Here is a 12254-nt window from a genome sequence, read left to right as displayed (position 1 = left end):
CTTCTTGTCCATTCTTCTAGAATCCTTATATATTATTAAATGTTGATAGTAGTTTTATTTTGGCCTCTAAACATTATAAGTATACTTAGTCAAACAACTGTCTTGTGATTTTTTTTTTTCTGTTCTCCGTAGGGATGCCATTGAAAAATTATTTCCTGATGCAATTAGAATGCGATATGAAGACATTCAGCAGAATAATGATGTAGTCCAGAGTCTCGCAGCCTTTCAGAAGTATGGGAATGATAAGATTCTTTCAGCTTCCAACACGGGCCGAGTGAATCAGCAGAGGGGAGGGGGATTCTTTTCCGGAGTGCTCACAGCTTTAACTGGTGTGGCAGTAAGTTTATGTATCTCTGTCCCCCTCCCTCCCACAGTTTCCTGTGAAGCCAGTTCTGTTGAAATACCCCTAAATGATTAATGATGTGACCGAATGTGGTAATTCACTATGTACATTGAACCTGGGGATGTTGCCTATGCAAGTATATGCAACGTAATATTCAGAGCCCAGTAAATGTTAGCTTTGTCCCATTTCATCCTCTTCACAACCTATGCAATAGGCACTGTTATTATTCCTGCTGTATAGAGGAGCAAACCGGTGCAGAAAGGCGTTAAAGCTGGAACTCAAGGCCATGTCTTGAGCACAGCCCTTCACTAACTTCCAGTGTAGAGACTATTTTCTTTTTAAGATCTATCCATGCTACAAAAATCTAAGTATTACACATTTTCCAATAGAAAAGGCACGCGAGTCCGTTACACTGGCCAAATTGATGGGGAAAAGGGTGCAGTGCTCCCTGGTGCCCTACAGTGAGTCCTTTTCCTGTCTCTGTTCCCTGACGACCTGAGACTCAGCAGAGATGAGCCCACCAAGGGTCGCGCTCCCCAGATCTCAGTAGCAGTGGTGTTGCTGGCTTCCATATCTATGGACTTGGCATCATCCCCTTCCAGCTCAGCATTTTCCTTCCCGGCCCCATGCTCACATATTTAGAAACTGGCGTCTCTGATCCTGCTGTGGAATAAGAGCCATGTCACTTTTCCCCAGGTGGTCCTGCTGGTGTATCACTGGAGCAGCAGGGAATCTGAGCACGACCTCCTGGTGCACAAGGCTGTGGCCACATGGACAGCAGAAGAAGTTGTCCTCTGGCTGGAGCAGCTGGGCCCTTGGGCCTCTCTCTACAGAGACAGGTTTTTATCTGAAAGAGTAAATGGAAGGTGAGGAGCAAAATTTTCTGATACGTCACTGACATTTTTTAAATAGTTTTATTGAGACACCATCCACGTAACCCCAAAAGTCACCCATTTAAAGAGTATAATCAGTGGCTTTTAATATATTCACAGATATGTGCAGCCATCGCCACAGTCTGGTTTTAGAACATTTCCATCATCCCCAAAAAGAGAGCTCCTGCTAAAGGCAGTCAATCCTCATTTTCCCCTCCCGCAGCCCCCGGGAACCACCATTCTACTTTCTGTCTCCTGGATTTGCCTGTTCAGAGTATTTCTATTCTTCATTCATCCATTCTTCAGTTGATGGACATTTGGATTGATTCCATTTTGGGGCTGTTAGGAACAGTGCTGCTGAGACCATTTGTATATAAAGGTTTTTGTGTGGGCGTATATTTTCAATACTCAGTACTGTCTTAGAGTGGAAATGCTGGGTCATAAGGTAACTCTGTGTTTACCTTTTGGGGAACCATTGAACTGTTTTCTAAAGCAGCTGAACCATTTTTTGTCATCGACTGACATTTTAATTGTTGCTTCCTGATTATGAAAGTAACATATATTTATTTATTTTAAAATAATAAAGTAGAATTGTAGGACATTAGAAATGAAATGCCTTCATAATCCTGCTCTTCAGAGAAAACCACTATTATCATCTTGCTGGACACCTGTCCAGATTTTTTTCAATGTTTATACAGGCATACATATAGATGTGTTAAATAACGTGTTATTTATTTATTTAAACTGGAAATACGATTGTACTAAGCAAACCTGTGTTTATATGTATGTGTATAGGCTAGAGTCTATTAATCAATCTCTACCAGCACACATATGTGGTGTTTCCCTTTTTTCTGCTCCAGACGGTACCAGACTACATTGTGCAAATGCTCTGAGGAACCTATTAGTTTGAGGAGCTCACTCATCGCTGAGCTATGCGTCAGCCTGCTTCTGCCCATTAGCAAATCCCCCTGCCCCTTCTGGAGCCCTGTCCATCTTTACTGGGGTCCCTCCCTTCCTTGAAGGGGGAACACGTAGGGGTGTTACTTAGACCACCAGGCAGCTGCTCTCTAACCCAGTTGAGTCAGACGTGTAGTCCACTCACTGCTAGGCTGCCTGACTGCCCCACCTCCCACCCTGGTCCATTTTTTCTCCCTGAACTGAGCTTTTAACACTTGATTCTCTATTGAGGAAGCAAAATACTCCCACTTTGTCTGGTTTTTGTAAGAAGTTGTACCACCTCCCCACCCTCGCCCTGAATTGTAGTTAAAAACCTTCTCTACCCACTTAATACAATATGTCTTTCCGTAACTGTCTTCCTTCCAGAGGAGAGATTCCAAAACTGGAATTGTTGAGTGAAAGGGAATAAACCTTTACGGGGCACTTTTAACAAGGAATCACTGTGGAGGTGAATTCACGTTGCAGAGCATGGGCTCTAGGTGCACGAGCTTCAGTAGTTGTGGAGCACGGGCTTAGTTGCTCCGCAGCATGTGGGATCTTCCCGGACCAGGGATCCCACCCGTGGCCCCTGCACTGGCAGGCGGATTCTTAACCACTGCACCAGCAGGCAAGTCCCCAAACAACTACTCTTAATGTCATAATGTTTTATTGGATTTCTTCCCAATTTTTTTTTTCTATACACACACACTTTAAAAAATAGAGGGACTGGCAAATAGTAAGCTTTCAGTTGTTTGCTGTTATTAATCTTATTTCATATGTTAGGTGTCTTACCTCAAGCCTAAAGTGTTTATCTGTGTTGATAAGGTGGAACTTCGACTGTGGAAAGTTTGCTTCCAGGATGTAATCTCAAAAGACATCTCCTCCTATCTCCTTGCCCACACCCTAGGTTGCTTTTAACTTTGACAGAGGAAGAATTTTCCAGGGCACCATATACCATAGAAAACAGCAGCCACCGAAGAGCCATCCTTATGGAACTGGAGCGAGTCAAAGCACTGGGTGTGAAGCCCCCGCAAAACCTCTGGGAATACAAGGTGAACTCTATTTTTTCAATGGAAAATAAGTATTGAGCACCAGATATCAGTTATCTGCCTGCCCACTGCTCATGAATACATCAGACAAAACCGAAGCCCCCTGCATCCCCACTTTCCCTATGCCTGTGTATCCTTCCTGGGCCTGTTTTTCTACTTGTGTTATGGGTATATATCCACAGCTCTAGGAACAATGTTCTAGGTTTTTAACCTTAACATAAAAGGCATGAACTGAGCTTCTTATCCTTCTGCAAGTAGCTTTTGTCTCTGGCTCTCTTTTTCTCTTGTGCCATATTCCACCGCACAAGTGCATGACCATTTATACATTCTCCCATTGATGGCCACTGAGATTATTTCCATTTTTGCTATGAGAAACAGGGCTGTTGTGGACATTCTTGGAAAGTACGTGTGCTCATGTGTAAGACTTTCTTTGCGCTATACACTGAGGAATAGGATTACTGGGTCACAAGTAACGCACATCTTCAGCTTTACCAGATGCTGATAAATTGTTCTTCAGTGTGACTGTACCTGGTTCTCCTTCACAGAGAGAATTTAGCGAATACTGTAGTGTAAAATGAATACTCTATTTTTTATTAGTCATAGAGTGTCTGGAGTACAGATACCTATACCCTAAAAAAGACATCATGGAGAAAAATAAATTCAAATAACCAATTAGTTTATGGGGGAAAAATGCTCACTGATAATTATGGTACAAATGAGACAACCCGCTGGCGTCATTCTCACCTGTGACATTATCAAGGATAAGAACTTTCATAACGTGAGGAAAGAGGCACTCATGTGTGCGGATCCTAAATTGGCGCAGTCTCTTTGGAGAGCAGTTTGTCAATAACTATTAAAGTTTAAACCGCCCCTACTCTTTGGTCTACAATTTCACTTCTTTGCATTTAGAGCACAGGCAGCAAAGCACTGTGATCAAGAGAGGGCTCGGCAGCCTGACTCCCGGGCTCCTCGCCAGGCTCCTCCAGGGCACACTGACTGTGGGAACGCCAGCAAGTCCCTGGGCCTCCTGGTCCCGTTTCCTCCTCAGCCAATGACCTCAGAGAGTCACAGTGAGAATTGAATGTTTGAGTCACAGAAATTATTAAACAAGATGTTGACCACAGTGTCATTGGTAATAGCACGTGGGAAACAACCTCAGCACCCATTGTTAGGAACAGGTTAAGTAAATACAGTTCACCCATACATGTAGCCATTACAAAGGAACGAGGTGACCCTGGGTGCGCTAACAAGAAATGATACCCAAGTTGTTAACTGAAAATAAAGAAAAACACGTTAGAAAAGGTACACATTTGTATGTGTCATAGAAAATCTCTGGAAGGATACACAGACTGTTAACAATGTTTTCATCTAGGGATTGAGACTTGAGTGGAAGGGTGAATTGTATTTGTCATTTAATACAATTCTGTGCCGTTTGAAAAACTTGTGTTTATTTTGTGCATGTATTGCTTCATAGCTGAAAAAACACTAGTTTCAGAATTTTTGAAGAATGGGGATAGGGTCCTAAGATAGATGATTTGTTGTTTTCTGTGTTGTTTGTCAGTTTTAAAAAAAAATCCCTACTTCTCTTTTATCATAAATTATTAGTTTTGTTAATGCAGTCAAATTCTGGACTTCTTGTAGCCAATGTTAGACCTATGGTGGGTTTTAATATCTGACAGAACCTTTCTGGGTCCTGTATCCAGCAATGAGCCTCTATTTAGAATCTGTCAAAGTAAACTTAATATTCACCAGAGTGAATGGGGGTGGTATTCTGGTCCCACTGTTAACGAGCAGGCAGAATCTTATCATCAGTCTGCTCCTTCAGATCTGCACTTCAGCCCCTCCCCAAGGGTGGTCGCTTGATGTTCAGCCGGCAGGCTGTGTGGTAAGACCCCTCGGTACGGCTGCCCCTGAGTGCCACTGTTCTCGTCAGACCTGAGAGGGACAGCTCCCCACAGCAGTGCTGTCATCGTAACCACCTAACTGGGAGGTTGGTTTATCCTCCTTCTCTGATAGAAGGTAGCCCCAGAGTTGGGATATTTTGGTCCAGCTGATCCCAGACCTACAAACATGTAACCCGGTCATCTCCCTTTGTCTCGTACTAACCAAGATGTGGCTGGGGGCCTTCGGGCTCTATTTCTGGGAGCTGTGTTCCTTTAGAGCCTGCACACCCAATAGGAGCAGCATCACCCCCAAGGCCATTGGTTCTTGAGGGGTGAAAAGTGTTAAGTATTGCAGTGACTTGTGGCCCTCCAAAGACCACAGGACATAAACAGATACATGGTATATCTGTGGTATTAACGTTTCATGGGGCAGGGGAGGGCTTATGAAAAAAATGTCTTTAAGAGGCTCCTTAAGGGGTAATAATGAAAAAAAGGTTGGGAAACATTGCTTTAAAATGAAGAACTACTTCCATATTTCTATGTCTCACCTAAGTTACAATATAGAGATAATTTTTAGAAGTTAGATTTTTCAAAAAACTTTTACTATGGAAAATTTCAAATATACCCAAAAGCAGGATAATAGTACAAAACTTCCATCAACCCATACGACAGCAACTCATGGCTGTGTTTATTTCAGTAATACCTACTCCTGCTACCCCTGATTATTTTGAATCTGAGATAGCATATATTTCATAAGTAAATATTTTATTGAATCTTTAAAAAGTAAAGACTTTTTTTTTTAATTTATGTGGCTGCGTCAGGTCTTAGTTGCGGCATACGGGATCTTCGTTGTGGCACTCAGGCTTCTCTCTAGTTGCAGCGCACGGGCTCCACAGGGTGCAGCCTCAGTAGTTGCGGCGCGCAGGCTTAGTTGCCCTGCGGCATGTGGGATCCTAGTTCCCCAACCAGGGATCGAACCCGCATCCCCTGCATTAGAAGGCGTTTTCTTAACCACTGGACCACCAGGAGAGGCCCTGAAAAGTAAAGACTTCTTGAAAAACAAAACTAAAATACCACAATATACCCCCACCAGGATGAATAATTCTCTGATATTATCAAATAATTTGTCAGTATTCAAATACCCTACATTTTTTTTTTTCAGTTGATTTGTTCCACCCAGGATCCCAACAAGGTCCACATTTGGTTGTCATGTCTTTTTTTTTTTTTTAATTGAGGTAAAGTTGGTTTTCAATATTATATTAGTTTCAGGTGTACAACGTAGTGATTCAATATTTTTATAGATCATACCCCACTTCAAGTTATTATAAAAATATTTGCTATATTCCCTGTGCTAAACAGTATATTCTTATAGCTTACTTATTTTATATAGTAGTTTGTACCTCTTAATCCCCTACCCCTGTCTTGCCCCTCCCACCTTCCCTCTCCCCACTGGTAACCACTAGTTGGTTCTCTATATCTGTGAGTTGGTTTCTGTTTTGTTATAGGCGTTTGTTTGTTTTATTTTTCAGATTCCACATATAGGTCAAAATACACCTACTTATTTTTCTATGTCTGACTTATTTCACTAAGCATAATACCCCCAGGTCCATCCATGTTGTTGCAAAATGGCAAAGTTTCATTCTTTTTATGGAAGGGTAGTATTCCAGTGTGTGTGTGTGTGTGTATTTATATGCCACAGCATCTTTACCCATTCATCTGTTGATGAATAATTAGGTTGCTTCCATATCTTGGCAATTGCAAATAATGCTGTTATGAACATTGGGGTGCCTGCATCTTTTCAAAGTAGTGTTTTTGTTTTCTTTGGATATATTCCAAGGAGTGGGATTGATGGATCATATGGTAGTTCTATTTTTAGTTTTTTGAGGCCCACCCATACTGTTTTCCAGTGGCTGCAGCAATTTATATTCCCACCAACGGTGTACAGGGGTTCCCGTTTCTCCACACCCTCTCCAGCATTTGTTATCTGTGGTGCTTTTGGTGAGGGCTTTTCTGACAGGTGTGAGGTGATAGCTCATTGTGGTTTTGGTTTGCATTTCTCTGATAATTAGTGATGTTGAGCATCTTTTCATGGGCCTATTGGCCATCTCACTGTCTTCTTTGGAAAAATGTCTCTGCAGGTCTTCTGAATTTTTTTTAATTGGGTTGTTTGTTGGTTGTCATGTCTCTTAAGTCTCTTTCAGTCTGTAGATTCTCCCTCTTGTCATTACCCTGCATTTATTTGTTGAAGAAACCAGATCATTTTCTCTTGTAGTTTTCTGACGTTTTGTACTTTGCCAGTTATCTCTCTGTGGTGTCACCTAACAAGTCCCTTCTTCCCCTGCATATCCTATAATCTAGGAGTTAGGACTAGAGGCTTACTTTGGTTTAGGTTTGGTGTTTCGGCAAGGCTGCTTTATAGGTGTGGTATTTTCTTCCATCAAGAGGCTCATAATGTCCCATGATCATTGATTATTTAGATCCATTAGTTCATTAAGGGTGGCCAAATGGTGATACTGTAACTCTCTCATTTCTTTTTCATCTTGTTAGCTGAAATACATCTTTAATAAAAAGGAGATCTTCTGTCAATAGCCATTTTGATTATCCTAAGTACAGTTTATACCAGAAGGGCAGGTTAAATGCTTGATCTTCTCCATTTACTTACCAGTTTTAGAATTTGCTTCCCTGTTGTCCTCCAAAAGTGACCGATTTCTTTCTTTAGGATTATTAATAACTGAGTATTTTGACATTCTTGATGTATTTGAATACATTTCAATAGTTATTCTAATTGATGCTCCAACTGTCCCATCTTTTTGAATAGGAGTCTCTTCAAATTATTCTCTGAGTCCATTTTTTAAATTTAACTTTTGAATTGAGGTACAGCGTACTTGCTAATGAGTCCTTTTAACATGATTTATTAGTCTTTGATAGTTTCCGTCCTCACACGACAAGATGTTCAAGTTACTCATGTACCTTTCCTGCCCCAGACCTGGAATCAGCCATTTCACAAGTTGGACCTCTTAAAATTTTTTTTAAATATAGAAAATGTTAGGTACATAGAAAAATAGAGGGAAGAGAGTACTCATACCCAGCTTCAACGAGCATCGACTCATGGTCACTCCTAATTCATCTGTACCCCTCCACCCTCTCCCCACACCCCCAGTCCTGGAATTATATTAAAGCATATCCACACATCATGTTATTTCACCCCTGAATACTTTAGTGTGAAGCTCTAAAGAGAAGGGCTCTCTTCTTAAATGTAACCATTATCACACTTCAAAAGCTTTATTGGTAAGCCACTAATAGCATCAAATAAGTTGAATATGTTTTAACAGTTTTGTTGAGCTATAATTGACATACACATATTTAAAGTGTACAGTTTGCTAAGTTTTGACATATGTACACACCTGTGAAACCATCACCACAATCAAGATAGTGAACGTATACATCACTCCCAAAAGCTTCTTCCCGCCCCTTTGTAAGCCCTCCTTCCCATCCCTCCCCTTTTTAATTAGTGTACAGTGGTATCTCACTGGCTTAATTTGCATTTCTCTAAGGATTAGTGATAATGAGCATCTTTTCATGTGCGTATTTGCCATCCTTCTGTCTTCTCTGATGAAGTGTCCATTCACATCTTTTGCCCATTTTACTTGGTGCTTAGTAGCATCAAGTAAGTTGAATCATTTTTAAGTTTCTTTTATAATCGGGAAAAATATAAATGTACATTCATTATAGCAAAATTTACAGAAGTGAAGGAAATGAAAATAAATTGACCCTAATCCCACCTGAGATTCAGACACGGGTAACATTGCGTTTTGCTCTGTTTTCTTCTAGACAATTTTCTGAGTGTACTTAAAACAGCTGTTTTATTTTATTTTTTTTTTTTTTGCGGTACGCGGGCCTCTCACCGTTGTGGCCTCTCCCGTTGCGGAGCACAGGCTCCAGACGCGCAGGCTCAGCGGCCGTGGCTCACGGGCCCAGCCACTTGGCGGCATGTGGGATCTTCCCGGACCGGGGCACGAACCCGCGTCCCCTGCATCGGCAGGCGGACTCTCAACCACTGCGCCACCAGGGAAGCCCAGCTGTTTTATTTTTGTATTCATTCTGCAGACATGTACTGACATCTCTTGTGAGCCAGGTGGTCCTTTAGAAAAGGGATCTGAGTTCTGAATCGGGCAGGCCCTGCTTTCACGGCACTGACACTGTGGAGGTGGATGGCTCCACATCTTAGGTCTTTTCTTCACCTAACATTGTAACATGAGCATTATCCAACGCCCCTCCTGTACATTCCTCCATGGCTGTATGAATTCTGGGCTAAATCTCTACTGTAACTTCAGGACTGAGGTCACAGATTTCACTTTTTCTCTATTACGCACAATGCAACACTAAATATTTTGTGCATGAGGCCTTCTGATTTTTTTTTATTAAGTGGTGCCCACTGATTACTTTCCCGAAAGGTTGTGTTCTTCTAAATGTGCCTAGGAGCTTGCTTCTCATCCCCCTATCCCTCCCCACCCATGGAGAGAGACTGGATCTTTCTATAATGTAGCCTAACAGATGGATTACTTGGCCTCTTCTTCCCATTCATTCATTCATTCATTACCAGTGCAAACCACGTGGAGGAGGGCGTGAGACTGCGGAAGGAGCATGGGTGGGGAGCGGGCAGCTATTGTTGTAATGAGTCCCTGCACCCGCCTCATCCTCTGCAGGCCGTGAACCCAGGCAGGTCCCTGTTCCTGCTGTACGCCCTCAAGAGCTCCCCGAGACTCTGTCTGCTGTACCTCTACCTGTTTGACTACACAGACACCTTCCTGCCCTTCATCCATACCATCTGCCCTCTGCAAGAAGACAGCTCCCGGGAGGACATCATCACCAAGCTTCTGGTGGGTCTGGAGAGGGCCTTGAGTGGCTTCATGCTGCCATTCCTCAGCGTGGGATGGAGTTGGAGACATGGCTGGCGCCTGTCAGGGAAGAGGAAACAACAGAGGCTTCATTTGAATTTTGCAAGGAGAGCCCCTACGAAAGAAAATACAGCAGGAACTTCCCCACTCCCAGAAGCCTGTTTTGTTTCCTGCATTGCATAGCAAGAGGGGTTACCCTCTGGACTTGAAATATTTAGGGGAAAAAAACCCAGCTTTGCTTCTGTTATAAAAGAAGATAGCATAGGTCCAGATTGCCCACGGGTTAGATCTGTGGGCCCTCCAGCTTGGTGATCTGTCTCTTAGCAGGATCCCCAAAGGATGATTATTTGTCCTACCACAAGGCAGGGTTAGTATCCGTCCTGTTGGCCTCAGAATAGTAAGCTGTCATCCAACTCACTGATGGGAGTCATCACGTCAGCTGACCACAGGGCCTTTGGCAGGGATAGTTACCCACCACAGCTCTGATGGATTCCTTCAGAACTGTCAGTGGATCCCATTGACTCAGGGTGATTGTGTCTAGTTGGTCATCGGAGGGTAATGTCCTTTACATTGGTACTTTTGGGGCAGTCCCTCTGATCCGTTTATATCGAAAGTCACATGGATATAGGAATCATCGTATATGATGTTGAAACAGAATTCCTAAATCTCCAAAGACCCTTTTCTAAACACTTGAATCAAATGCCTACCTAACTGACCTCAGCCTTGGGTGTAGTTTTAAGCCTGCAGGTTAGCCCCTTTGCACAGTGTTTCTCTGATTACCCAGTTTTCAGCTGTTCCCTGCCCTTGCTGGACTGGGAGCACAGAGACCCCCTGACCTTTCCGTTTTAAAGAGCCCCATCAACCCCTGCCCGCTCATCACACTGACTTTCTCCTTGGGATGCTCAGTGTCTGCTCCGTTGTACACAGTCTTGCTTGGCTTTCATTAGCCTCTGGATGCCTATGAGTTGTTTAAATGCTCTTGTTACAGATTACCTGCTAATTCTGTAAGGAAATTTTTTCATTTTCCCAAAATTACTTTTTAAAGGTATATGTTTACTTTTCCCATGACCTGTTATCATTCTACCACAGATGAGCTGTTGAATTGAAATCGGTTGAGCTACCCTTGCAGTGGTGAAGAAATTGTAAAGCTGGTTAATTTTTATTCATTTCAGCCTCATTATTAATAATGCTTAGATTACTCATGCTTAGATTTTTTTTTACTTCTGGGCTTCCACAATTATGTAACAAGCATCTCAGTTCAGCCTCTTTGGTAACATGTATCCAGTGTAAGATTAATTATTACAAGGTGAGTTTGTGGATGGAAATCTCATTTTAGATTGTTGCATATGCGTGTATGTGTATGTGTGTTTTAATAAATGTAAAACTCACTGGGATAACCACAGTATTTTGTGTAAAAGTCAATCCTCATGATTTTTTGTGTCCATTTTTATGTAGTTTTATTTACTTGTGTGTTATTTTTAAAGGATCTTAGAGAGCCCACATGGAAGCAGTGGAGAGAATTCCTTGTCAAGTACTCCTTCCTTCCATACCAGCTGATTGCTGAATTTGCTTGGGACTGGCTGGAGGTCCATTACTGGACGTCACGGTTTCTCATCGTCAATGCCATGTTACTCTCAGTTCTGGAATTATTCTCCTTTTGGAGGACCTGGTCAAGAAGTGAACTGAAGTAAGTGTGTTTTTATGTAGGAGACGGTTGGAGCAACAGAGACTGGGAAAGAAATACCAAGTGGAGGTAGAAGTCCTCTGTGGAGTGTTGTTCAGACTCGAGAAGAGGCCCCAGGCTCTGGTTTAGAAATACTGCTTAAGCAGCAAACAGGAAAATGCCTTTGTGTCGGGGCTGGGGTGGCTCTGGTGGCGCTCACTGTCAAAGTGCGTCCCATGCACCTTCTCCCCATGCGATGTGCCGGCTAATTCCTGCGGCGCGGGGCGTGAAGGGCTTCAGTAATTGAGGAATAAACAAGTGAGAAGAAGAGGGTACTTTATGGAAAGCAGCAGTGTGGCAGAGCATAAAGGGATTTGATGAGGAATTCTGTAGGCATGAGTTCTAATCCTGCACTGCCACCAGCTGGAACAGTGATAATTTCTCTGGATTAATGCATAAAATGAGAGAGTTGGACTAGACAGTCACTGAGTCAAGTGACTCTTGGTTGTAAGTGAGAGAAACCAACCTAAATTGGCTTTCCTACCAAGGGACATGCCCAGTGAAGGCTTCCTGCATGGCTGGACCCAGAGACCCGAATGCTGTCATCAGG

At 42.7% G+C, this 12254-nt stretch overlaps 1 protein-coding gene across 2 annotated transcripts in view; it reads left to right on the top strand.

Annotated features, from left to right (window-relative positions):
• The window catches only part of BFAR (bifunctional apoptosis regulator), a 28680-nt gene that overhangs the window by 14103 nt on the left and 2323 nt on the right, over positions 1–12254 (top strand). For both annotated transcript variants that reach the window (XM_024744541.1, XM_024744542.1), the window contains exons 3-7: positions 133–337; positions 1040–1209; positions 3059–3203; positions 9790–9963; positions 11466–11668. In XM_024744541.1, coding sequence (XP_024600309.1) covers positions 133–337; positions 1040–1209; positions 3059–3203; positions 9790–9963; positions 11466–11668 — 897 coding nt within the window. The remainder of the gene's footprint in view (positions 1–132; positions 338–1039; positions 1210–3058; positions 3204–9789; positions 9964–11465; positions 11669–12254) is intronic.

The sequence above is a fragment of the Neophocaena asiaeorientalis genome, unplaced genomic scaffold, assembly GCF_003031525.2.
Source record: "Neophocaena asiaeorientalis asiaeorientalis breed wild unplaced genomic scaffold, Neophocaena_asiaeorientalis_V1.1 scaffold91, whole genome shotgun sequence".
NCBI lineage: Eukaryota > Metazoa > Chordata > Mammalia > Artiodactyla > Phocoenidae > Neophocaena > Neophocaena asiaeorientalis.
This window is presented reverse-complemented; position numbering and strand designations above follow the sequence as displayed.